This window comes from Aphanomyces astaci, assembly GCF_000520075.1.
Source record: "Aphanomyces astaci strain APO3 unplaced genomic scaffold supercont1.14, whole genome shotgun sequence".
NCBI lineage: Eukaryota > Oomycota > Saprolegniomycetes > Saprolegniales > Verrucalvaceae > Aphanomyces > Aphanomyces astaci.
In genome coordinates this window covers 300,082-326,289 of record NW_009798277.1, presented here as the reverse complement: position 1 = coordinate 326,289, position 26,208 = coordinate 300,082, and the positions used below count along the sequence as shown (strand labels likewise).

Here is a 26,208-nt window from a genome sequence, read left to right as displayed (position 1 = left end):
ATAGCGAGCCTTATGGGCATCATTCGTGAAGGCATTGAGGACAAGGAGCGGCGTGAGGCGCAGCGTTTACAATATGATCGTGAACAAGCTAATCGCCATGCTGAGCAGCTTGCTGCGCAACAACGTGTCTTGGTAGATTTAGTTGGAGCAATTGCTAAAAAATTGTATTTAAGTCCGATTAGGAATAATTTCAACCTAATTCAAATTCAAAATAGTGATGTAGACCAACAATTAGGCCATACTAGTGTATAGGAGTTTTGACGAGTGAATATGTATATTTTCCACCCAATGTTGTTTTGACGTTGAAATCGCTTTGAACGTCATATTTTTATTGTAATAATATTGAATTTCATGTTAGTGCAAGGATTTCCTTTTGAAATTAACTTGCACTTGTAACCGTCAAATTACTAAACTAGGCAATTCTAATTAGGAATATTTTTAAACTAGATTACATCACACAAATTAGATCAAGTATTCATTCAATCCTAGGAGGTGCTACATCGAAGTACATTGAGATTTGATTCCCATCAGCTTTGAGACAGGTGTGGCAGTTAGTCAGGAGTGTGGCCACATGCCACAGGATGCCTACTGGTGCATTGCGAACTTTCATCTTTCTGTCGTAGCTTACGAAACACCACAACCCTTTCACCAGGTGAAAGCTCCACTCCACCGTTTCCCGGACGGAGCTCATGGACGAGTTGAAAATAGCCTCGAATGATCCTGGAATAGCGCAGGGAAATGGGCAGGATAGGCACTGGTGGCATCCATATGCTGGGTAGCCATACAAACAGTAGCGCGACAGAACCCCGTCTTCCTTCATCCTGTCCAGTATACGGCTCATGGAGAGCATGGTGGAATCGTGGCGCCGCCCCTCTACCGGCCCGTACATGCTGATAATGATGCCGTCAGGAACGGTGATGCCTTGCCAGTTCAGACAATGGCGACGGGGGTGACCGTTGTACACCGAACGTTGAAGGTTCTCGTGCTCTTGACCTTCGGCTCGCGCCGACGGACGGCTGATGTATTGCTTCGTCCCATCAATGAACGCAACACAGGTGCGTAACCCTCTGAGCCCACTCTTCGCCTCGATCGCACCAGCATAGGTGTCTACTGACATGCTTACAACAGACATACGTGTTAACACGTACCAACTCGGCCTACGAGCAAGGCTTCGCGAAAGAGGATCACATCGCTCCAAGTCTTGTACAGAGCAGTTGCGGTCGCGCGGACGATGCGGCTGAAGGCCTCGACGGAACGCCCGAATGCATCTGCAATGGTGAAAAGTCGACAGGGCTCAGCCAGTCGTCGACACAGGATTGCAAGTGCCTCGAGCGACTCCACTTGATCGGGGCTCGGTGTACTGACAAAGGCTGGCAGTCGTAGAGCCACAGCGAGCACGCGGAGGTTGGTCGATTGTGAACCGGAACTTGTGCGCTGCCGTGGCGTTGTGCATGTCACGGTCGTTGTTGTACGAGACTATTGGCTTCTCGGGCCTCATTCTCATGAATTTGGATGCCATTAAGCCTTGAATTACGGTGAGAAACATGTCGAAATCACCATGGCACTGCTGCATTACGCAGGCAATAAGGGACACCAGCTCTCTATTGCGAAGGATGCGCGGTTGGGGCATTTTTGACCAGTAACGTAATCCGGATAATCTACAAGTTAACTCAAAACCTTTCCGAAAGTACTGATATTTTCGTCAAAGTTGAGATTTAGATCTGCCCGAAAGTTTGAAATTGCTTGGTTTTCAGTTCACTTCCACAAGTTGAATCTTAACTGAAAAGCTCTTACGAAAACTCTCTATTAATACTTCGAAGTGCTATAAATATTATTGTGCTTTTCACTATTAATAGTATGTAGTACAGTACTACGTAGTAATACTAGTAACGTTAGTAGTTGATGTGAATTATACTGTACCGTACAGTAAATGTCAAACGTGTACGATCCAAAGTCGCCCTCTGATTGGCGATCCAAAATCTCTAATCTCACCAACCTAAATTTTCAATGCAGTGCATAATATGAAGAGCAAGTTATACTATTTAATATATATTAATAATAAGCTTCTAGTAGTACTCATACGTTGCCTACTATTAATAGTACGAAGTATGTGTCTGGCGTGCGCCAGGTCGTAGCAGTGGTACACCATTGTACAATCTCCAGTACGATCTCATTTTTATTGAATACAGATACATGCAGTGTACAGTGATGTGCATCATTGTGTATTGCTGATGATCTTGCAGTGGCACGGCCAGCTTCTCACAACAAACTGTTAACGTTATACGAATAACAGTTAGTCTTACATAGATGACCCAAAAGGTCGCGACGCTGGTGAGATTGCTGGATCGGTTTCCAATGTGTTCCTCATAGTTACCGACTTCGTGTTTTTCGCTGGCAATATTATAATTGCCTAGACTGGATTTGATTGTTTGATTGTCAAGGCATACTAGTACTAGTACTGTATGTGACGTAAGCCGGGAAGCTCTATGTAAGTACTACCTTAAGCTTACGTAGTAATGTAGTTGGCGCCACGGTGGAATGAATCGTTGCGCTGGTACATACATAGTAAGCTGTACACTCCAGCATGGAGCTCGTGTCCTTTACGACGCGACCCCTCCATGATGGCTTTGACCTAGCCATCACCTCGAGTTCTTTTCATCGTCCTCGAGTCTCGCCTTTGTCAATTCTTCATGCGCACTGCAGAGGGTCGTTCTATCGTACATAAGGGATATAAGGAACATTTGGGTGGAGTTCAATTAAGTTCGAGTAGGACGCACGTTACAGAGCCTGTCGCTGTAACAGAGCATTAGCTAAGGTCCGCCGCGGCGACCACTTCCAAACACAACCTCGTCAGCATGACAGTAGGGCCCGAAGACATCGATGCGTCGCGGCCGTACACGTGTGAAGTCAACGTGGACGACGTCCGCATCCTGCAGAAGGCCGAGTACGAAGTGAGCGTCAAATGCACGTACTTTTCGGAATCCAGGCGCAGCAAGTGCACCGCGACGTGGAGTGTGTGGCGGTCGTTTTCGGCGTTTCGGCTGTTGGACGCGCAGCTTCGGAAGCGCAGTCCCAAGCACATGAAGGGGATCAAGTTCCCGCCGCTCCATCGACAGCGGACGCTGTTCCGGACGCATTTGGAAGCGGCGTTTCTCGAAGCGCGGCGCGCCGAACTCGACACGTACATGAGCATGGTCACGTCTGCGCCGGCGTTTGTCACTTTCCACATCACGTCCATCGAAGCGCAGTCGCTCAAGTCATTCGTGGCGTATTCGAGCGGGTTTGGACAGAACGTCACCCACGTGCCAACGTCCGCAGACGCGATCGGCGCCAGCCGCAACAGCACGTTCGTAGAGAGGCCGCGACCGCAGATGACGTCACAGAGCTTGACGGCCAACTACCGGTGGTCCGGCACGGGATTCCTTGGGGGTCAGCAGTTGAAGACAGGGAATGCGTGCTTGTCCATGCGCCATAACAGCACGAATGGCGGGTTCGTTCATGTCGCCCCGCAGCAATTCAACCAGAGTTTCAAAGAGCGTCAAACGTTTGCCCAGAACTCGAGCGAAAGCAACAGCATTAAAAGCAACGCTGCCAGTTTATCACGGCAGTCGGTGCCGCCGCACGCTGTGCTCGATGGGACCGACGCGGCCATGTCCTCGTCCAGGTACGCTTCATTGGGATATGTGGGGATTATTCCCATTCGGATAGATCACCTGTGTTGGTGACAAGTTGACCAATCGAAGCGTTTAACGCTGGATCTTTGACCGTGTTTGATTGATATAAAACGCGTTTTTATCAGGTTGATGGCCGTGACCGTGCCCGAGGTAGCCGACCCCGAAGTCGAACGCGAACGCGGCAAGATGGAATTGGAGCTGCGTTCGGCGGGGCTGCAGGGCGTGGGGATGCCGCCCGACGGGTCGTGTCTGCTCCATTGCCTCGTGTACGAACTGTTCCCATTGAAGTGGGATTGCTTTAAGACATATCCTGCGGCGATGAGCATGGTCAACGTCGGATCTGCCGATGGGATTGCGCCGCGGCGGATGCAAGCCGCGGCGCAGCTGCGAACAGACCTGGCGGCATTTGCACTTGCCAACATCGACGCCCTGGGCACATTCCTCATGACGTCGTCCGAGGACTTGACCAACCGGTACGTACGTGGTGGTAGTAGGATTCGAAAAGGGGAATTTTCCTCATACGAGAGCGTCCCTTAGGTACACGACATTTGGGAACGTTCCCGACGAACAAGCTACCGTGGCCGAACTCTATGCCGCCGCGACCATGCTGGATCTGGAGATTGTGCTCGTGACGAACGACCCAGCCTTCCACATCGACCCCGTGGTACCCGTCGACGGCATCCCGAGCATCCGCGGCGGCGGAGACACCCGCCGCACGATTGTGCTGGGATACATGCCGCCCACGCCAAAGATGGGAGGCCACTACCTGTGCACGAGGGAAATTTCCTACTCGAATTCGTTTGCGTCGGGGTACTTTGCAGGCAAGATGTCAAGTCTGTCGTCGAGAGGCAGCGTGCGCCACAGCAGTGTCGCGGCTCATGTCGGGATCGTCGCATGAGGACGTGATACAATCAATAGATATATTACAGTAGTTCTCATATTGGAACTTGCATCTGGCCGTCGGTTCCATAGACAACCTAACACATGTATACTTACCATGGATGCATTCGACATGTGGACTAGTAGTACTAACTAGTACGAGTTGTACAGGGTAGTAGTTAGGTTGGTGGGAAACATCACTTTAGTGCATGCTTGAAGGGCAGTAAAGCGATCGTGATCGCTTTCTCGCTCGTGATCGCTTTCTCGCTCGTTTTACATTTAGTCGACAAGCATTGCATGGCGGTTACGAGTGGGTTGTAGCGCTCAGTTACGTTGAAACGGCAGTAAAATGAGTGATTCGACCAAAAACCATCATTTTAGTGTCAGATGAATTACTACTAACGTTACGTAGTAGTAGGAGCAAAGCGCCTTTTTTCCGTCGTACTTAGAAAGGACAGATCCCGCGCCAGATCGATCCGAGCCGATGCCATGTGCCGAAGCAGCATGTGTGTCGCTGCTGAACGACATGGAGGCATTGAAGAAGCAGCATGAAGGTCTCCTGCATGAGAAGGCCCAATGGGAAGAGGATCGAATGTCCATGCATCGTCAGGTGGACCTCTTGTCGACGCAAAACGCGCAACTGCATATGCGCCTCGAGGACAAAGTAGCTGCAGTGCTGGATGCATCTGAAGTGGAAGACATTCGCGCCAAATGGGCCGACGCACTGCGACGGGAGCAAGCTTTGAGTGAGACCCTGCAGCGCCTTGAGCAGGACACGCACGACGCCGCAGACCAACGTCGATTCAACGACATCACGACCGAGTTGCAACTCAAGGAACACAAGTTGCGCAACGCCATGCTCGAGATCGACACGTGGAAGAAGGAGCATGCGAACATGCGGTGCGTGCGTCCATGTACTTTCGTCCCCCGCGCTCATCGAGTCGTCTATGTAGAGTGGCGTTAGAGTCGTTGCAATTGCAGGTTAGCTCGACTCCATCATCACCCACGACCGACGCGACGACATCCGCGTTGACCCAACGCATCCAGCGCCTGGAAGAGGTATGTTGTATCATGAAGCAGCAATCAAAGCATCGTTACTTGATGGTGGCGGTGGCGGCGGCGACCGTTAGGACAAGCGCTTCCTGGAGCAAAAGGTGCTCGACATGGATGCCACCAACGCCACGGTGGACAAGATGATTGTGGACTTCAAGGCATCATTCGACCAAGAGCGGCAGACATTGCTCGGCCACGTGCGCGAGTTGCAGCAACGCGTACACGACTTTGAGGTTCACATATATATACTGTATATATATATATATATATATATATGCCGTTTCTGTGCAACATTGTTATATTCCGAATGGTTCGTTCATGTTCTTCTATAGACCCACGGATCGTCGATGGAACTCGTGCACGATCTTGAAGCCAAGGTAGCCATCTTGCAGGACATGCGGGTGCAGGACAAGGAAATCCTCGCCAATGCCCGCCGCGACCTCAAGCAAAAGCAGATGCAAATCGACACATTTTTAGCCAATTACGTGCACAAAGACTCGTGGCAGCCCCTCGACGCGCAACTGACCGCCGCCACCGCCGAAATCGAACGGCTCCGGCTTCAGTTGGACCAACTGCCCGCACTTTCTCCTTCCCCGGCGATCCCCCCCATGTACAATACTTATATTTTGCTCTATTCATGTACAATAATTATATATTGTATCCCATCCAAATCCCACCAACCGATATATATATATTGTCCAATGTTCCATATTCGAATCTGAATTTGTTCAATGTATTGTGATTCGAGAATGATGTTCTTAGCCAATCAAATTGCACTACCCAGACACATTTCATCCAATCATCGAATCGTATAGTTGGACATAGTGAACATCAAATGAGTATACTATACATGGAATGCGCTTCAAATCTGCCGCCCAATCGATTCTCAAAGCAGCTAGCTACAAAATCCAAATCTTAGCGAAAAAGCTTAACTTTTTTATTTTTCAGGTTTTAGAATAAATTATAAATAAAACTCAATAAACATATCTTTAGTTAAATAACCTATAAAAAGATAAAACAAAAGTTAAAAAAATACTAAGAGTATCTTAAAAAAAAATTGTTTTAATTCAAACTCAATATCCATCTATCTTTTGCATGATCTCACTTTACCTATGTTTTGAGATGTAGAACCATTGCTACTCCTAACGTCTCGTCCCAGTCGAAGGGGGAAGTACTGGCATCACCTCCGTCGAATGCATCCAAGAAAGCGGCGGTGGTACTGCTGGACTCCCAGAAAGAACTGGAAAGTCAGTTCCAAATGGGGCTAGAGCTCGACCAGTGTCTGGAAGAATGTGCGACACTGTATTTTGAAAACCACCAGTTGACAGATAAAATCACGACCATCGAAGCCGCACTCGCTAGTGCCCAAGATCAACAAGCGGTCTTGTACAGGTAGTAGTACACTTCCATCTCTCGGTTTCGATGTATATATATATATATATATAAATGTTGATCGGAAGAGTTGAATCGCAGTATAGATGCTGGAAAAATACTTTTTTTGAATGAAAACTCTATATATATATTTGTTTGTAGGGAATACATTGGCCAGCAACAATCGTTCAAAGCGCACAAACACCAGCTGGACACGCAGTTGGCAGCGTCGCAAACCATCATTGACGAACAAACAATCAAATTGAATCGGTACGTCCTGTATGAAGTCCCAATCAAAAAACTATATATATATACTATGTAGAATATATATATATTATAACAGTTTTCTTCCCATTTGCAAGAGATATATGTATACTAGTATCATTTATCTACGTGAGACTAATTTCGAATATATTCGACATGTATATTTGCACTACGAGTACTATTATATTACTTGATCCGTGTCTGAACGTGGATGTGACATCGATATATATATATGTTTCCATGGGACAAAAACACATCCACGTACGTATTCGTAGCTTTGGTGTCGAACCTTAAGAGTCGACAAAAATACATGTATATATGTATACACACTTCAAACTATACGATAATATCATGTCCATATATATATATAATAATATATACAATTTTCTGATCGATTCGTATACATGTAGCTACGAAACGAGTTGGCACACGATGCAAGTGCAGTCCGAGTGGCAGCAGAACGCAGCTGATATGACTCGTAAACTGGCGCTGTTCGAAGTGAACCAGGCGCGTCTGGCACGGCAGTTCAACCTCGTTCTAGACGAAAAACAGACGGAATATACGCGGCGTATTGCACTCGAAGACGAGCTACTCGATGTGGAAAGAACGCTCAAAACCCGTCTGCAGTACCTCGAAGCGTGGAAAATTGGTACAAAACTAGTACCATATATGTGATATCATGATATGAACCGAATTCTCATCACACACATGTACTTTGTGAGGGTAGGGGCCACGCAGCGCATGCACGCGATGCAGAAAGCCCTCCATGAAAGCATATTAAAAGTTCATTTCGACGACCTTCAAGACGCATATACGACGCTGCAGGAAACGTATGCCGCGCACTTGGACAGGTGGAACGCCCGGCATGCCGAGTATGTCCAGGCCCTGGACCTGAAAGAGCAAAACGCAAAGTTAGTGCATGAAAACGCCCTTTTGGGAGCAACGTCGTCGGCAACGTCATCTATTGAACACGAAAAGAGAATTCTCGAGTTGGAAGCCACCGTAGCCATGTATCTCGGTCAAATCAAGGAGCTGTCCCAGCCGCCTGCCACGTCATCGAAAATTCCAACACTTGACCGACCAGCACCACTCAATTTGCAACAGGTGCTCGAGCATCGTGTGGCAGAGCTCGAACAATGTTGCACTGCGTTGCAGCTAGAGGTAGACAAAGATGATTATATTTATGTATCAGTCGGATGTGTGGATTGAATATTATTTTATGTGTCTCGACTTTGATGCTGATTTGCCAAATAAATCCATCGATCGATTGATTGTTTGTTTGTACTGAAGTTTGTATTGGGTGTGTTCTCTTGTCAAAATTTCCTCCCGCGGGTGGTCGCCGGACCTGCGAAATGTGATACTAGTCTATTTATAAGCTTCAGAGGTATTCATTCGTTTTAGCCAATCAAATTGAATCTTGTATTATTTTTATCCAATCATATTGCTTTGCTCGATTTCTTGGTGATATCAACCATCCCACAAAATTGGTCAATTTGAACGAAAAAGTAAAACGTTTTCCTGCGGCGATTGTAATCACTCGAATTGAGGTTTCACACTATTTCGATGGTGTACTGCAATCTGATTTTGCTAAACCCTACTGCCGATTCTTCTGTACATTTTGGTTGTGTGTCGATGCAATCTCCATATCGCACCAGTTTAGACGAAACCCAACAATATATATCTTTTTATATATCCAGCTGTCGACTTTGTATATTGAATATTGCGTTTTGATATATATATATATATAGCGCGTGGTGGTGTGACCTATATGTGCTGTTGCGATATCGCGATGGATTTCAAAAAGCCCCCAGATTTGGCTAAACATGTTGTAATTGACTTATTATGACATTGATTTCTTAATTTTTTTTTGAAATAATTCAAATTTTATGTAGGTGGACAAACACAAGGCAATTGCGGCACTGGCGGCATCCCAGGCTAACACGCTGGCCGCGCGGCAATCCCGCCGCCGCGATGAAGTGGCGACGCTGGAGGAGCGACTTCGAGAGCTCGCCAGTCGATCCGATGACGACGCCATTATCGGCCAGTTGCAGCAGAAACTCATGACTATTCAAGCTAACTACCACTCGTTCACAGATCGGTACCTTGTCACAGTCGTCGTAGAACCATCGCTTGTTTCATATATGTGTGTTTACTCACTCGATGGACAGTGGAAAGTAATGTAATGTGTGATATATTTTGGAGTTTGAGCAAAATAGCTGGGGACTTGTGGGGAACGGCCAGGTTGAATTTCGATCGGTGTTGTTTGTTCTGAATGGTGTACTAGTACAATCTGTATGTTATACGCATCATCCTCGTGGTTATATATATATATTGTCAAATCGATGATTCGAAACTGGAGCCCTCAGCAAATGTCTAAAGGGATAAAGAACCGCCTAAGCCAATCAAATCACGTTCTGTTGAGTTTCTGCCAATCCAAACGTTTGACTCGGCCGAGTCTATCCGCATTGGGCAAAATCATATATTGTGCTTTCGAGTGAAATTTCGTGTTGTGGCTTGGTTTCTCGTTGGAATTTAAATCGATTTGATTGGCTACTTGAGATGAGCTCAAAATTATTAGCCAATCAAACATTCTCAATGAAATTCAACCAATCAGATCGATTGTGGGTGGGTTTGGTTGGCGCGATTCGCTTGCACCCCCTCCTCAAATTTGTATCAAATCGAGAATATATATATACTAATCTTTATACTAATATCTGTAGAGTATTCTGTGTACAAGTTGTTTAAATTGGATCAACTGGATTCGAACGCTATTTGGCGAAATGACTCACAAGTAGTCCAAATTTGGGTGAAATGCCCAATATATCCATCTCATTTTAATCCGAATTCCCTTGCACGTTATGCATGGGCCAACATAAATAACGACTGAATGATAGCTTTAAACTACTTACGTATAAATTAGTTGAACCAGTCTGATTGTCCTTATAGTATCACACTAATTCAAGGCGTAAAGGATGTTTAGTATCACACTAATTCAAGAAACACATACATACACACACTAATTCGACATTGACGGTTGAAACGAGTCGTGTTGGATTGGTTACCTTGATTCGTGTTGTGTGGGTTTTGATTATATATAGCGATGATATAATGTCTACCGATGGTTGGAACTACACGATACTCCTTTGATGGCGTCCAAGTTGGTTGGAATACTACTAGATTATATATTGAGATACTAATCCTACGATATTTCCTGGTTACTTGTTACCACCACTGCTTTGTTTGATTTTTGTCTTTTAGATACGAAAAGGCCATGGAATTGCAGCGCGCGGCCCAGCTTCAAGTTAACACACTCACCCTCCAAATGGACGCCACGAGCCAGCACTTGGCGTCGGAGCTAGAAAAGGAACGGCAGACCAACCGAGTGTTGGAGTCCACCATCGCTACGCTCAAGCAGTCAGATTTACGAGGTAAACTCAAGCGCCTGGAAGCCATGGCCACGTACGTTGATGTATATATATATCTTAGGGATTGGAGGATATATATTCATGATAATATATATATTAATATATATATATATGTTTGAATTTAGACGGATTGAAGCGTTGGAAGATGATGCCGTGCAATTGCATGCCAAGAAACGAGCGTTGGAGCGACGCGTGGAGGAACTGGAGGCGGGTGTGTCGACACCATCGACAGGTCCAGACTTGCACGAAGTACAACGCTATAAGCATCGCATTGCCATTCTCGAGCAAAAAGAACGGTACTCTCCGTAAATATATATATATATATATATATATATATATATATATTGTGGATTCGATACAAATTTTCCAGACCCGTCCAATTGAATATCTCGTCGCCGAATCGAATCACGAATCGACGCTATTGGCTAACCCAATTTTGAGTGAATCTGATTGGCTCTTACAGAAAGAAAACTATATTCCACCAATCAGATCTTCCCACCGAACGTTAAAAATAGTTGGAAACGTTGGTTTGTCTATACTATTCCGTGTCTATAATATAAATATTTTTCCTCGCAGGAACAACTGTTTCGGAGTTTGTCGTTCAAGTTGGTGGCCCACATTTGAATCGAATCTAGAATCCAATGTGGCCAGATAAAACCACCACGATTACAGTTTTGTATGTTGTGTAGATATATTTATATATATATTTGTATTTGGTCTTAGTTATGGTTTTTTTATATCCGCGGTTGATATATAATAAAATATCTACAAATCGACGAAATGATGAATTTACACCCTAGTATTTATATATATATCTTCTAATCCATCGTTTTGCTAGGATGTGGATGGAACAGATAGACCAATTAGCCCAAACCAACCGATCCAAGGACTCGAGTACGCAACAAAAGGCAAAGTGGCGGCAGGACAACGCCGCTCTCCAATCTAAATTGGACCAAACCCTGTTTGAAATGGACGCTCTCAAGGCCAAATGCTCCAAATTATTGACAGAATGCAACGACAAGGACGCCAAGATACGCGATTTAGCCATGCAAGTGGACAACCTTGTCTTGGAGTCGCAGCTGAACCCAGCAAAGTACTATCCACCTCCTAGTAATACTACTAGTAGTGACCCCAACACTACGTTGACACGCCAGCCGAGCTCCCCGTCCATGCGCAACAAAGTCGGGTACGTATCTATATATATATACTGTATGATTGGACTGATATATATATATATATATATATATATATATATATATATATATATTACGTATATGTATGATTGAACTGATATTTCTATATATCAGTTATTCAAATGAATATATATATGTATAAGGTTTGCAGTTCAATCAATATATTTCAAACGAATATGTTTAAATAAATAAGGCTTGCAGTTCAATCAATGCTTTTCAAATGAATATATATATGCATCTATATTCCTAATTTCGAAGGCCGACACGCATCTGCACAACCACCACTCGACAATCCATTTCTTTCAAAGAAATATATATATATATAAATGTTCCTTTGAAAGATATGGATTGAACTGAAAAAACAAAAGATACTTTATGAACATGTAAACCAGGATGGATGATAGCTCTGTGTTTGATATACAACAAGGCCCAAAAGTGTTTGATCCGTTAGTCGTTTGGATGTGTGATGTGGTGTGTATACCGTCAGTAGTATCTAACTGCAGAGGTTGGACATATATATATATATATATATTGTCTGTCGTTTACCCAACGATTTGGACGATTTTTGTGTTGATTCAACTCTATCAATCGATTCTTTGTACTAACTTTTGTATGTAAAAATCATCCAGTGTCACACTAATTGCATTCACACACTATTTCGATGTTGAATTGGTCGAAGGGTGAAATTGATTGGCTCCTTGATTCATATATGTGTGCAGCTCATTCGATGGACCCGTCCAATTTCGAACAATATATCGACAATATATACTAGATATTACGAAAAAGACCATGTGGCGCTCCAAGAAGCTGCGCAAGCCACGATCGCCAGCTTGAAAGCCCTCGTCCAAGACAAGAACGTCCGCATCGATGAGCTCCGACGGCAGTTGGAACTCGCGCGCGCGGACTTCGACGCCAAGCAGCAGGCGGCACACGACGACCAGGAGCGGCGGAACAAGCGGCTTTATCAAGATAACCACGCGTATATTGGCCAGCTCAAGGACGCCCTGGACAAGATTCAGCACCTAGAAGCTCAAGTACGATATATATATGTCTTACAAAGAATATATATATACAATATTTTATCTAGGGAGGAGGCCAGGCTGTGGTGGCGGCGCGTGAGATGCACCAAGGACTGATGGATCAACTCAAGCAAGTACACATGGACGTCCAAGTCAAAGGTCAGCTGATCACGGAATTGCAAGCCAAGGTAATATATATATGTATATTATATATATATTATGTAGTAAATTAGTTTTATAGTATAAGTACATACTAGTATATATATATATACTTTAGTTTTATAGTATAAATACATACTAGCATATATATATTTACTATAAAGCTAATTTTCTATATAAAATGTTCTAAAACAAGTATGATAGTTTCTATTATACATAATGAAATTTCAGCCAATAGTATGTGTGGACGTACTGTATATGAGATGCTGCCTTGATTATTTCGAGTCGCGCCTTTTGGTGTACGATTTGATGCCCACTAATAGTAGTCCCGCACACCAATCACATGTTGCTAGCTTGATACTCCCAATTGAATTTGGAGTTTACTAGTAGTATATATATATATATATATCGTTCTTTCGGTGTACGTCGAGGCCATGTGAAGGTTCTGTTACCACTTTGGTGCTCAATATATATATATTAGGTGGAACAACTCCGCGAGGGCAAACAATTAGCTGAGACGCGGTGTGGCGAAGCCTTGGAAGAAATTGCGACACTGCAAAAAGTCAACCACAGCCTCGTGTGTGACGTGGAGGCGTTTGAGAAGGGCCACCAGCGGCAGACGAGTCAGTGGAAGGCGGATTTACTCGCAAAGGATAAGAAGATGGCGCTGCTGAGAGATGCGATTATCAAGCTCAAGGAGGAATTCCTTAAGGCTCAGGAGCAACAAGCGGAAGACAGCGTACGAGAGAAGCGAAAGCAAACCAGTCAGCAACACGACCGCATCGACGACCTCACGGACAAGAACGCCCACTTTACGGTACAAATATATATATATATATATATTATAACAGAAATAGACGAATGATCGTTTGACCCAAAATGTAATCAACGTTTGGGCTGATTCGCCATATCTATTGCGATCGAGATCCGTTGTACTGTATTTTGTATGTAAAACGTGGTCCTGTCCTGTGTTTGCATCTCACACTAATTGAAGTCACTCGAATTGAAGTCACACACACTAATTCGTTATGTTGCTGCTGATGGTTTCGATCAATCTGATTGATTGCTCAACAATCCTTGTGCCGAGATTCCTGTGTATACATTTGTATAGTTGTCTCGCGCTCCCCCAGTTGACAAGAAATATCACACTATATCATGCATGATCGAACAAACACTATATTACGTCGTAGGCCACAATCACGATGCTACAAGAAAAGGTGGACGGTCTGACTTGCGAAATCCAAGACGTGAACCAAAAGTATAAGCGCGCGATGGCGTTGGTTGCCAAGTCCAAGGCGGCGCTAAATTCGAGAGACCAGTTGCCAGGCCAGCTGCTCAAAGCAGCGGAATTACGAGACCAACTTGATCGATGTAAAGCTAAGCTGGGGACGTACGCTTCCCAGGTATACACGTACCATCCTATTAGTTGTTTATTTTATCTCTTTTATATATTAGATATGGATTGTCGTAATATTCAGATAGAGTGGATAGATTGATTATACATGGCTGTAGGAACGTGATATGGAAATGCTGCAGACTCGCGTCAAGGCACTTGAGGTGAAAAATGCAGCACTTCTCGACCAAATAGCTAAGCAGCAAGAAGCACAACCACCGACAAACCAACCCGACGAAGACAAGGCCGATGTATGTTTATTATTTATATATATATATATATATACTTGGAATGAATCGCGTTGATATATATGTACGTACGTATATAGGTTATATCATCGATTTGGAATGGATGACGTGTAGATATTATATATTTGTATATTATTTCTATTTGGAATGAATGGTATATATATATATGTATATAAAACCTATTTAGAATGAATGGCATAGATTTATATGTATTATATCTTATTGGAATGAATGGCATATATATACATATACTTCGAGGTATATAGATATATCAGACCTATTTGGAACGTAGATATGTATAGGATTTATGTATATATATATCAGACCTATTTAGAACGTAGATATATATAGTATCTATGTATATATATAGAGAGAGAGAGGTTGAAGGAATGATATGTAGAAACGGCGCGCGGCGTGGGAACAGGAAAAGAAACTCAAGCGTCGGATAGATGTGTTGGCGAGTAAACTCGAGGAAAAGTCTGCCCAAGTGGACAATTTGACCAATCAATGCCAGCGCATTTCGGAGCAACTGGCCAAAACACAAGAGCAACTGGCTGCTCAAATGGTAACCAAGTGATTGGGATATATATGTATATACTACTACCATTGTAACAACTTGGTATAATTTGATATAATTATTATAATAGAAAAAGAGTCCACCGACGCCACCTTTACCCCATGAACGCGTGGCGATGCGCGAGAACGTGGCGCTGGAGCTCGACAATTGCTACCGTCGCATCGTCGAGTTGCAGCAACTCGTGTTGGACGCCCGAGACTCGGCACTCCGTCAAATTGAAATGACTCCGTACGAGATGATGGACTCTCGATCATATATATATATATATATATATATTCTGTGTTATTGATGGGGTTTGGATACATATATCGTCCTTGTGTGTAGCTTGATATTGATTCGTTGGTGTTGTTTGAAAGATCCAAATAGAATCTATTTGTTGATGATATATATATATATATATATATATATATATTGTTGTTGTTAGGTCGGTGGAAGAACGGCTGCAGCGAGAAACGACCGTGCTGGAGCTGTCGTTTCAAGTGGAAAGTCTGCAGATCCAACTCCAACGCACTCGTCAAACTGGTGTAATCGCTACTACTACCCCCTCCTCGTCCACTCCTTCCCAGGTATATTTATCGATATATCTAGACAAATATATATATCATTTCGGCATGAGTATTCATTTTAGTCACGTATAGTCAAAGTACGTAAATGTAATTCTACCGTATCTGTCGTACCTTAGCACGATGTAATGAAATTTGAACAATTTTTTATTTACATATTAAATTGTTCAACTTTGGATTGGACCAAGTTTTGCAAAAATAAATTCCAGTTCCATGGGTATCGCAAACCGTTCTTGGATTTGAATATATATATATATATATATATATATAATTATATCCCCGTGTTTCTATTGCATGGGGCAGTTCAACCACAAATACGGTAATATCTCTGTACTACTAGTATTACTTTACTACATGCTCGATTCTGTCTAATCTTGCTTTGGAATATGTACCAGTTGTTTGTTGTATTGAACCATTTTGAATGATCTACTAACTACTACACCTTTTTTCGGTTAATTTCAGGACCTCATCATACTTTTTCGCGAAATGAACAACCAATTCGCGGCGGTTCCACTTCGTTCGTTGTATATTCGTTACTAACTACTAACTCCAGGCCGATCGAAAGAGTAGTACAACCGTGGCAGCGCTCGAAGATGTGATTGCCAACATGAAGCGCGTGATGGAAAACCTGCGCAGCGAGAACGACCGGCTACGAAAAATCAAGTCGATCAAGGCACCGGTAAAAGCCGCAGCAAATAACAAGGAGCTGCAGCAACTTGCTGCGATTGTGGACGCCACCAAGGCCGAATTACAGCAACTTCGCATCGAGCACTCGGATTTGGCGCGAAAGTTTCGCGCGTTGGGCGCCAAGTACAAGGCCTGCAAGGACACCCATGCGACGTTTGTGGCTGATATGGAGCACCTCCACAGTGTCCAACTGCAGGATAAAGACAAGCAGATCCACGACTTGATCATACTCAGTCGGGCCAAAGAAGCCGACGACGACCAAGAGCATGTGACGCATCAGGATGCCGTCGTGCGCCAATTGCGGCAAGAGAACGCGCGGTTAACAGCCGAACTGTCGGCGTTCGACTTGGATTTTTTCGATGAAATCGAAGACTTGAAATTCAAATATGCCCAAGCCATCCGCCAAAAGCAGGCTTTGGAAACCCAACTGGCGGCCCAGTTGGTCACATCGACGACACCCCCCCAATAAGACTAAGTACATAACGTTACGAAGGAACGTCGTGTAGGCATGTAATAGTACTGTAATATGTGGAGGCGTCCAGTGTGACCGTTTAATTTGGATGGTAAAGTAGGGTATAGTATGATGAACGAGATGAACGGGATGTATGTATAGGCAATTAATCCTCAGGATCGGTAGACACGCTAAGCCACAACTGCGACAGGGAGCTAGCTACGGTAGCTACTGTAGCTTGGAACTGACTTCGAGTGTGAATATGTGAAGTCGACCTGTTGCTTTGCTCTCCGCATCTCGATTCAACTAGCTTACGAGCAGAGCGTTACGGCTACACTACGACATGCCACCTGCGACAGGGAGCTAGCTAGCTTCCCACTGACTCAGAGTGTGAATGTTAAGTCGATCGAGCTGAAGGGGATAAATGTATAGGCAATCAATCATCAGGATCGGTAGACACGCTAAGCCACAACTGCGACAGGGAGCTAGCTAGCTAGCTTGGAACTGACTCAGAGTGTGAATATGTGAAGTCGACCTGTTGCTTTGCTCTCCGAGTACATTGCATCTCGATTCAACCAGGTTACAAGCCGAGCTTATGGCTATATACTACGCTCGTACTTGGATATTGAGTTGCTACTCTTACACTTATATACAGGACAGTCATCAGTGGATCAGAGCGCTTTGGTATCGTCAAAATGTTCAACATGTTCAGACGGCACTTCCAAAGAAAAGCTAAGGTCTATCATTTTCGACCGATGACTGTCTACTATTACTACAACAAACGCATGATCAAAGCCCTCAACTTCGGATACGTTGACCTCAATGTGATTCAGAGTAATTCTAGAGATTGAAACATCATCGGGCTGCTTGCTACACCATGTCCTCTGGTCCTGGGCGGCTATTTCAAATCTGATCGAATGTACTTTCATCGTGAGATGTTTGCCTTGTTTAGCAACCAGTCACAACTTCCACCAATCAGAGACGATATACGTTCCCACAGGACCTCTATAAATGAATGTCAAGCGACGACGGAGCGCCACGTGTACTGTAGCCACAGTCGACATATAAATAATAGTACTAACGTTAGTAGTACTATGTATTACTAGTATATTACGTAGTAGTTTACCGTAGCGAGCTCGCTTACTTAACGTTCAGTTACGTACTCCATGAGAATTCGTGTGAGACACAGTTCCCCCATCTCGGGAATTGATATTGCAAGGGTGTGTGATTGGGTATCATCCGGATTGGTTGATTCGCTCTCCAACCACATCTAACCTCCTGGGATGCCATGTTTGAAGTGTTACAAGGTGTACAGTGTCACATAAATCCATCCAAGCGTAGCTTAACGTTATACTACTAACGTAGTACGTAGTATATACTAGTAGTAGGTCGGATTGCTAGCCACGTGGCACATGAGAGAGTATCTGCATATAAATCTTTATATCCTGCTGCTTCAACCAATACTCTTGTCCAACCGATCAATAGTCGTCGCCGCGGGATAAGACTTCCTTGCACGTGGGTCTACACAATGTAACCAAAACAACATGAACACTGTCACATATATTCACACCACCACGTCACATACAACATCCCAACTCGGCATATATATCATATATATGTATGTATTCGTACCGCAAAATCAGAGTGTGCTCATACTGGGACGTGTAGCTGCCCTTGATGTCACATAGCGGCGGGTACGCCTACATAAAACCATCACCACCATAAATCCAAGAACTAGTTTTATAGTTTACATACCGTCACGATGCCATTATCGACCAAATTTTTAAGTCCCATAATGTACTTTTCCTGCTTGGCGCCCTTGGGGTTGATAAAACTCGACCCGCCGTCTTCGCGCTCGAGCCAGCGCCGGCAAAATGGCAAAGTTCCAAAAGTCCGCTGGATATGCGACAGAAGTTTCTTGGCGCGAGGTAGGCGGAGCGGCACATGAGGCGCATCGAACGCCTTGGCGTAATGCGAGCATTCCATGTCTTCCACCACATATCTGTACATATTTATATATATTATAATCATGAGGCACTGGCCACATTGGAAATATATATATATATATTACCCGCGGCCAGTGGTATTAAACGTTTCAATGGCAAAGATTTCGCCCTCCTCCATCTTGGTTTGCTCGGGGGTGGCGACGATGGGCACGCTCTTCCCAGCGTGAATTTGGTACGGCCCAATCGAGTGGCCGTTCAAGTTGCGGATACATTGCACTATACTCGACCACAGTCAGTCCAGTGTTGAATACAAATCCGTAGTATATATAGTATGTATAAAGAAGCTTATAATAATGAAAACATATTAAAATTATAAACACAAAGGCAGCACCAACACTAGCTTTCAAACACGACAAACATTCCGTCGAAAATGAGGGTTATATCATCATCATATATTGTGTCGTTGATCATGTGACAAATCTCCAACGTGAATGCATATAATATATATATATATATATACCTCGAAAAGTACTCTGGAGAAAAATTCATTGTGCAAATAAATAATATAGATTTATCAAGACATTTTCTCACTACTTGAATTCGATTGGGCAAAATAATATAGTACAAGCAACAATGGATCCATATCATGGCATATATTGTCGATTTGATACAAATTTGGGGAAGGGGTGCAATCGAATCGCGCCGGCCAAACCGATCCACAATCGATCTGATTGGTTGAATTTCATTGAGAGGGCTTTGATTGGCTATTAATTCTAAGCTCATCTGAAGTAGCCAATCAAATCGCTTTAAATTCCAACGAGAAACCACGCCACAACACAATGAAATTTCACTCGAAAGCACAATATATGGATGGACATTTATATATATATATATATATATATTATCAGGAATCTGCATGTCTTACCAGGGTACACCTTGCCGTTGATTGTAACTTCATATGATTCCATCACTTCTTGGATGGCAGCGCCGATTTCGCCCAGCCGCGCATCTATGCCACTCTGTCGCACACCTTCGTTCGTGGCTGCTTTGGATGCTGCCAGAAGCGGATCAAACTGCGGATCGAACGCGACCGTAAACGCCGAATCGATGATGCGACCTATCAAAACAACCCAACCACATGCATCTCATAAATATATATATATATATATATATATAAGTTGGTACCGTCGACTTGGGTGCCGAAATCGATTTTCATCACGTCATTGTACGTCAACACGGTGTGGTCCCCGGCGTTCGGCGTGTAATGAGCTGCGACGTGGTTCAACGAACAACCCGTGGGAAACCCAATCCCACGCTATAAATAGAATACCCATATTAAACAAGGCACGAATCGGAAATAAATGAAACAAAATAAATGAAACGTTTCGTCAATCTAAGTTAGGTTGAGTGGAAATAAATGAAAAAAATCCATGTAAATGAATGGATTTGCAATATGATGTTGCACCAATCAAAATAAACATGGAAATGAAAACGAACCAATCAGAAAATTCGACTCGAATTACAAAAAAAGCGCGATAGAAACGTACGGCAAACCCTGCTTCTTCGACCAACTCGCGGTTCTTGTTCTCGAGCGCTTCGCACAGGTCAATGAGGCGAATGCCGGGCTTGATCAGTCCTTGCGCAAACTTGCGCACTTGGCGATGGACTTCGGACGCATACCGCACGCGGTCGTAGAACGCTTCGTTCTCCTGTACATGCATCCCCACACGCGATTAGATGATACATGGACATTCTGCATGAATGCCGTACCCGCTCGGCGGCGCGCAATTCTTCGCTCGTGATGCGGTACGTGTTGAAGTCGCCCGGGTGGTTCTGCTCCTCGCCTTTGGGGAATGAGCCCACTGCGAACAACTTGGCCACGGGAATCGTCGGGGGTTCCGTTTGACCGTACTGGATGTAGCTGTCCGTAAACCCCGTCACGCCGCGGAACGGCGGCAATTTGGTCCCAGGGCCAGCAGCGGTTGTGGCAGCCTTCTTCTTCTTTTTCTTGTTCTTCTTCTTGTTCTTCTTCTTGGCAGCGGCGTCACCGCCTTCCGCGGCGGCAGAGCCTTCCACGACTTCGTCTTCCTCCTCGTCGTCTTCGATCTCTTCGTCCTGCACAATCACTTTCTTCTCGACGTCCATGATGATATCCCCTTGAAATTCGTCTTATGCTTGGGCACGCCACCCAACTGCGCGGGTGTCCGTGATTGGATAAAATAGTTTTGATTTAAGCCAATTAAACATCTGGATAGATATATCATTTTGGAGTTTATTTCCTCATCTATAACCTCCAATAATGAATACAACGGATTGTTTTCGAGTATTTGTAAAATATTCGCCTGTTTTCATGCATTTTTGATTTCATCAAAAACTCCAAAGATCTGACGCAGACATCATGATGGCAGCGCGCACGTTGCGATCAACGTCTCGCAGACATCTTCCATGGAACTACACGATGCAACGCTACTTCACTTCCAAGAAGTGCGCGCTGATAGTTGGCGCAGGGGATAGTACTGGCGCAGCGATCGCTCGGGCATTTGCCGTCGACGGCTTCCTGGTGTGTTGTGTGCGTCGAGACGGCGTCAAGGTGCAGGAGCTCGTCGAGTCCATCCGTAAGGCGGGACACGACGCAGAAGGCTTTGGCGTTGACTGTCGTGATGAATCCAATGTACAGAATCTCGTGGAGGACATTGAGCGCCGGCTTGGACCCATCGACGTCGCCGTGTTCAACGTTGGCGCGAACGTTCGCTTTTCCATCACGGGTTCGTACGACGACGTCCCCCATCACCCGTACAAAATATATTACCTTCATGCATTCTCTCCGTAGACACAACGGCTCGGGTGTATCGAAAAGTGTGGGAAATGGCGTGCTTTTCGGGCTTCCTCATGGGCAAGGAAGTCGCCAGCCGCATGCTTCCTCGCGGACGCGGCACCATCCTGTTTACAGGTCATTCGCGTCCATAATCACTCCATCTACATCATCATTCCCTCGACGTGGGCTTGCATAGGAGCGACGGCGAGTGTCCGCGGAAGCGCGGGGTTTGCCGCGTTTGCCAGCGCTAAGTTTGGCTTGCGCGCGTTGAGCCAGAGCATGGCGCGGGAACTCGGTCCCAGAGGCCTCCACGTAGCGCATCTGATTGTGGACGGCGCCATCGACACCCCTTGGATCCACGAGAACTTTCCCGAGGCCAAAGCCAAGCTGGTGCAACAGGGTTGGTCAATCGATGGCTGACGTGGCAGTTTGTGGTGGCAGCTATGACGTGGCAGCTTGTAGGTTTGGTTCGGCCTCAGGACATTGCCGCACTGTACGTGCAAGTGCACCATCAGCCCAAGACGGCGTGGACCCACGAATTGGATGTGCGGCCATGGGTCGAGACGTGGTAGCGTTTATAAAGCGAGCGCCAAATTGCACTACCTGTAGTAGTCATGAAATAATATATGTATATTGCGATATATATATTGTTGTGTTTATTCCAAACTGGAGCGACATGGAGAATGAATCGACACAACCAAATTAATGTACACAAGAATCATCGGCTGAAGGATATTTTAGCCAATCAGATTGCAGGAAACCCTCATCAACGTTAAATTAGTGTGTGATTCAATTAGTGTAGTACCAATCACCACAGGACACCTTTTTATATACAAAACTCAGTACAGTACAAAGAATCGATCGATAGATTTGTCGATTCAGAACAAAAGTCCAAATTTTGGATAAAAGGACAATATCGCAAAGAATTATGTAAACACTCCATTATTATATGACAGTGATCTCTATTTTGGATATGATATTATTGCCAATATTTAACCGTGTACAGTAAGTACTACGGTAGTACTTCAGTACTATTAATAGTACAGTAAGTAACTTACTATTATTATAATAGTAGTACTACGAAGTCTTAATACTTCGTAGTATGATATTAATAATATCAGTGGCAACAATTAAATATTGTTCTTGACTGTGAGCGTTATTTACTGTTTCGAATTTTCAGTTCCCTTTAACTGTAAATATATAACGTTAATATAATTTTTCGCATTGGGGTTTTCTGTAGTTATGTTAACAATAAAGTGGGGGACTCGTAGTCAATACAGTCGCTGGCATTCATTGCGACTTACTGTACGCAATTGACAACTTATTTTGAGGAACTCCTCCATTGGGGATTTGGCTTGTGTGTAAGTTACTGACAACATTTAGGATGTAGTGGTCAATAGATAGTAAGCTTCGACTAGTACTGTACAATGTAATCGACTCTATGCTGGATAACAAGGTTATGGCTGTACACAGGAGCACTGCCCCCTTCAACAAGGTTGTGGCTGCATATTGGCTTTGGTACTGAGCACAGGCGGTTACAAGTCGTGTTGTCGCGATGTACTGTAGTGTAGTCAGTTTCACGGGAGTATAGCTTGCAGCATCAAGCATGTTTTCATAATGAATGTACGGACGCGGCTGACATGTTTGCACTTTCCAGTTCTGTGCCGGTTTTGCATCGTTTCATCGGTCCAGTAACCGAACTTGAAACCGCCAATGGAATGTACATCATGGCCGCAACGACGACAATGACGACCCCTGGATCTCGGCAGACCGTGAACGAGCGCATCGACAGCATCTTGGACGACTTTTGCCGGGCGTCAATCGAGAATCCCGACGGCGGCGCCGACAACGATGAGAAGATGGAGGAAACGAAGCGACTATCGCAGCTGTACCACGTCGCCCTGGACGACCGGTTTCTTAAGTCGCGCGTGCAGTTGCTACCGTCGCCCGTGTCTCGGGGGCGGCAATCTGCCATCTCCCGCCAGAAGTACAGCCGCGAACGCGCGGCGCTCCCGCCCACCGCCATCGCCCTTGCAGTGACCCCCCCTTCAACAATCCACCAAAATGGGGGCACCGACGCCCCCGTGTATTCGCCCATCAGGGCGTCGCAAAGCACGTCCAAGCTGGATCAACTGCAGAAACAACCGTGGTATATGGGCCACAACAATGTGGCCACGGGGCCAGCATGTACTCTGCAAGCGAAGACCAAACGGTGCGATTCCTATGATTTCGTTGTGTTGGTTGTTGAAGAGGAGGCCAATGAAGTGCGGCCGACTTGTGTGGCCTGACGGGTGTAGGTATGGAGCTCGGGGCGCAGTGCAGCTGACGGCGGCCGCCACTGTGGCCGGCACCGTGCCAGCGCTACACCGTACGAAGCTGCACCCAACGACGTCGTTGGGTGCAGGATTACAAGACCTGGCGAGGTTTCAACACCCAGATACGTGGAGTCCGACGTTAAACGGGAGTCCCACGATGTGGTCGGAAGAGGCTGCGTTTGTGTATGGCGCGCCGCTGGCGTTTCACAACACGCGGCAGCCACACTTGCAATCGACATCGAAAACAAAGGTGCCATTGCGACCAGCCGACGACCACGCTTTGCACGTGAATGCGAAAACTAGGGCCGAGCTGCGGCAGCTCCACGCGTCGTTGCTGCAAGGTACGACGAGTAACGACGACGTGAGCAACTACTCATCAACGTGGGAGGTAGAGCAAGCCGTGGAGCGAACCAAGTGCGCCGCGAGCCGCGAAATCCTCGACGACGTGATGGAGGAGCAGCAGCAACGCATCAAGCTCAGCCAACACCATGCCAAAGTGCCAGCAAAAGCCATGAAGGACTGGACGTTGGTTCCAACTACGGGGCCCCCTCGAGTGGCGGCGATTTCCACGAAGTTAATGCAGTGCAAGTACGAATTGCGGTGGAAAACGGTGGGTTATGTATCATACTGTAAAACAATATCCCGTAGTCCACGCCCTTGCATATATGTATCCGTGCATAAACGTTCAATTCGAGTGCATGCTGCGTAGATGTTCTTGCTAGTCGACGCTATGCGACGAAGTGTGTTTAACCGCCCGCTGCTGCAAGAATTAGCCCTTCTCTTGGAAAGAATAGCCGACCACGGCACAAGACACCAGCGGTCAAATCCATATGAACTGACGCGGGATCAATGTACTAGTACATAACCCTGGATTTGAGTTCCCAATGAGACTCATGGTGTGCTTGTCTCATGCAGGCCGAGACTTGTTTGCAAAGGAGTATCCAGCCTTCGGAGTCGCAAACTTCAATCTCATGTACTCGTCGTTCGACCCGACTCACACGGACCACCTGGACATGCGCGACGTGATATCCACGCTCAAGGCACTGCGCATGTCCAACGCCAACACTCGCGCCAGCAGCATGAAGGACGTCGTGATGGAGCTGATCGGCATGTATGCCAACGCCTCTGCCGTGTATGTGTACCACGTCCAGCGCGTGCTTTGCTCGTTTTGTGGCTCCACGGACGACGAAGACGCGCTCGTTGCTCGCATCACCGCCTTGTTTCACATGTACCGGCCCTTTCGGAACCTGCATGGACGAGTGAACATGGACGACGTGGACACGTTCTTGGGTGACCAGTCGGCACTCGTGGATGTGTTTACAGAAAACTTGATCGCGCGGCGGCGGCAGGTCAACTCGCAATCCCTGCATGACGATCGAAGGTCGTGAAATCGCGCAAAATAGTTACTATTGTAAATTCTGTATAAACTTCCAAAATTTGAACTCCAGGTACAGCCGTTTTGGATGTTCAAGATGTTCAAGGCCAACAAATTGAAATATCTTGACATTTCAATTTTGGATATATACCGCAAATGCATACTTCGAAGTATAGAATTAGTTCCAGACCCCGTCGATTCGTGATTCGATTTGGGATTCGACGGGGTCTGGAACTTGGTAAATCGATCTATTAATATAAATTCTATTTGGAACAGGCTCTACCAGTACCTAAGACATCTTAATGACGACGACGACTATATGTATGATATCATGCTTGATATGTGGTATGTACGGTTCTCCTCCCTGTATTCTTACAGTGCAATTCAAAATCAACATCGAATTAGTGTGTCACTGAAATTAGTGTGATATTGCAGATTTGTACATACAAACGTCAGTACAAGGAATCGATAGATTTGGCGAATCAGCACAAAAGTCCAAATTCTGGTGGTATTAATAGACCTCTTGTTCAGTGACGAAGTTTCAAGTCAGAACGTGGTTAGTGATCATCCATCAAGGCATTGACTAAGTTGTGTATAAGTGCTCATTTATTTCATTATTTTTTATGTTATTGAATCAATTCGTTGTCGATTGCCGAACTGATCATTTGAACGATCACAACAAAACATATGATTTTGAAATCCATGAAACGGTAGCAGAACAAGAGGTCCATACTCTTACTAGTACGTATAAAAGATATCTTGTTCACTTGAGTACGGAACATTTGAACCATCAAGGGCCCA

General features: G+C 45.2%; 6 protein-coding genes across 9 annotated transcripts; 4 read left to right on the top strand and 2 right to left on the bottom strand.

The window, feature by feature from the left end:
• Window positions 1-551: 551 nt before the first annotated feature.
• On the bottom strand, window positions 552-1,630 carry H257_06893 (hypothetical protein; the record flags this gene model as incomplete). The annotated part of the gene is made up of 4 exons (XM_009832270.1): window positions 552-585; window positions 642-1,107; window positions 1,149-1,434; window positions 1,535-1,630. 4 exons carry the CDS (start codon window positions 1,628-1,630, stop codon window positions 552-554), a joined length of 882 nt encoding a protein of 293 aa, XP_009830572.1.
• Window positions 1,631-2,802: 1,172 nt separating this feature from the next.
• On the top strand, window positions 2,803-4,685 carry H257_06892 (hypothetical protein). Its single transcript, XM_009832269.1, has 3 exons — window positions 2,803-3,664; window positions 3,800-4,147; window positions 4,212-4,685. The coding sequence occupies exons 1-3, from the start codon at window positions 2,856-2,858 to the stop codon at window positions 4,570-4,572; spliced, it is 1,518 nt and encodes a 505-aa protein (XP_009830571.1). The 5' UTR covers window positions 2,803-2,855; the 3' UTR covers window positions 4,573-4,685.
• Window positions 4,686-4,984: 299 nt separating this feature from the next.
• H257_06891 (hypothetical protein) lies at window positions 4,985-17,055 on the top strand. The gene is made up of 21 exons (XM_009832268.1): window positions 4,985-5,453; window positions 5,507-5,612; window positions 5,684-5,839; window positions 5,939-6,216; window positions 6,735-6,998; window positions 7,140-7,247; window positions 7,652-7,890; window positions 7,969-8,402; window positions 9,134-9,339; window positions 10,500-10,700; window positions 10,792-10,962; window positions 11,505-11,852; window positions 12,632-12,893; window positions 12,947-13,066; window positions 13,519-13,854; window positions 14,228-14,440; window positions 14,550-14,681; window positions 15,079-15,243; window positions 15,326-15,483; window positions 15,680-15,821; window positions 16,372-17,055. The coding sequence occupies exons 1-21, from the start codon at window positions 5,038-5,040 to the stop codon at window positions 16,972-16,974; spliced, it is 5,058 nt and encodes a 1,685-aa protein (XP_009830570.1). The 5' UTR covers window positions 4,985-5,037; the 3' UTR covers window positions 16,975-17,055.
• Window positions 17,056-18,285: 1,230 nt separating this feature from the next.
• H257_06890 lies at window positions 18,286-21,109 on the bottom strand. Of its 2 annotated transcripts, XM_009832266.1 has the most exons (8): window positions 20,673-21,109; window positions 20,450-20,611; window positions 20,088-20,217; window positions 19,828-20,019; window positions 19,028-19,178; window positions 18,712-18,958; window positions 18,589-18,656; window positions 18,286-18,477 (listed from the first exon to the last, which is right to left on the bottom strand). In XM_009832266.1, exons 1-8 carry the CDS (start codon window positions 21,045-21,047, stop codon window positions 18,435-18,437), a joined length of 1,368 nt encoding a protein of 455 aa, XP_009830568.1. In that variant the 5' UTR covers window positions 21,048-21,109; the 3' UTR covers window positions 18,286-18,434. The 2 variants fall into 2 exon arrangements, with proteins under 2 accessions (XP_009830568.1, XP_009830569.1); XM_009832267.1 differs by lacking the exons at window positions 18,286-18,477; window positions 18,589-18,656 and having other exon boundaries at window positions 18,657-18,958.
• A 161-nt stretch (window positions 21,110-21,270) lies between these two features.
• On the top strand, window positions 21,271-22,360 carry H257_06889. Of its 2 annotated transcripts, XM_009832264.1 has the most exons (4): window positions 21,271-21,667; window positions 21,733-21,852; window positions 21,914-22,117; window positions 22,180-22,360. In XM_009832264.1, the coding sequence occupies exons 1-4, from the start codon at window positions 21,301-21,303 to the stop codon at window positions 22,287-22,289; spliced, it is 801 nt and encodes a 266-aa protein (XP_009830566.1). In that variant the 5' UTR covers window positions 21,271-21,300; the 3' UTR covers window positions 22,290-22,360. The 2 variants fall into 2 exon arrangements, with proteins under 2 accessions (XP_009830566.1, XP_009830567.1); XM_009832265.1 differs by having other exon boundaries at window positions 21,914-22,360.
• A 1,060-nt stretch (window positions 22,361-23,420) lies between these two features.
• Window positions 23,421-25,518, top strand: H257_06888. 2 transcript variants are annotated; one of them, XM_009832262.1, is made up of 5 exons: window positions 23,421-23,929; window positions 24,015-24,373; window positions 24,425-24,642; window positions 24,742-24,883; window positions 24,948-25,518. In XM_009832262.1, the coding sequence occupies exons 1-5, from the start codon at window positions 23,436-23,438 to the stop codon at window positions 25,418-25,420; spliced, it is 1,686 nt and encodes a 561-aa protein (XP_009830564.1). In that variant the 5' UTR covers window positions 23,421-23,435; the 3' UTR covers window positions 25,421-25,518. The 2 variants fall into 2 exon arrangements, with proteins under 2 accessions (XP_009830564.1, XP_009830565.1); XM_009832263.1 differs by having other exon boundaries at window positions 23,448-24,373.
• Window positions 25,519-26,208: the final 690 nt, after the last annotated feature.

Bases quoted from the DNA above. Each gene is read 5' to 3' on its own strand.
- H257_06891 (XM_009832268.1), top strand. From the start codon at position 5,038: ATGCCATGTGCCGAAGCAGCATGTGTGTCGCTGCTGAACGACATGGAG. The intron at 7,248-7,651 runs GTACGTCCTGTA...GTATACATGTAG, and splicing joins CAAACAATCAAATTGAATCG to CTACGAAACGAGTTGGCACA. The intron at 8,403-9,133 runs GTAGACAAAGAT...AATTTTATGTAG, and splicing joins GCACTGCGTTGCAGCTAGAG to GTGGACAAACACAAGGCAAT.
- H257_06892 (XM_009832269.1), top strand. From the start codon at position 2,856: ATGACAGTAGGGCCCGAAGACATCGATGCGTCGCGGCCGTACACGTGT. The intron at 3,665-3,799 runs GTACGCTTCATT...CGTTTTTATCAG, and splicing joins GCGGCCATGTCCTCGTCCAG to GTTGATGGCCGTGACCGTGC. The intron at 4,148-4,211 runs GTACGTACGTGG...AGCGTCCCTTAG, and splicing joins TCCGAGGACTTGACCAACCG to GTACACGACATTTGGGAACG.
- H257_06890 (XM_009832266.1), bottom strand. From the start codon at position 21,047: ATGGACGTCGAGAAGAAAGTGATTGTGCAGGACGAAGAGATCGAAGAC. The intron at 20,218-20,449 runs GTACGTTTCTAT...TTCTATTTATAG, and splicing joins TCGAAGAAGCAGGGTTTGCC to CGTGGGATTGGGTTTCCCAC. The intron at 18,657-18,711 runs GTATGTAAACTA...GGTTTTATGTAG, and splicing joins TCGATAATGGCATCGTGACG to GCGTACCCGCCGCTATGTGA.
- H257_06889 (XM_009832264.1), top strand. From the start codon at position 21,301: ATGATGGCAGCGCGCACGTTGCGATCAACGTCTCGCAGACATCTTCCA. The intron at 21,853-21,913 runs GTCATTCGCGTC...GGGCTTGCATAG, and splicing joins CGGCACCATCCTGTTTACAG to GAGCGACGGCGAGTGTCCGC. The intron at 22,118-22,179 runs GTTGGTCAATCG...GGCAGCTTGTAG, and splicing joins AGCCAAGCTGGTGCAACAGG to GTTTGGTTCGGCCTCAGGAC.
- H257_06888 (XM_009832262.1), top strand. From the start codon at position 23,436: ATGTACATCATGGCCGCAACGACGACAATGACGACCCCTGGATCTCGG. The intron at 24,374-24,424 runs GTACGACGAGTA...CGTGGGAGGTAG, and splicing joins CCACGCGTCGTTGCTGCAAG to AGCAAGCCGTGGAGCGAACC. The intron at 24,884-24,947 runs GTACTAGTACAT...TGTCTCATGCAG, and splicing joins TGAACTGACGCGGGATCAAT to GCCGAGACTTGTTTGCAAAG.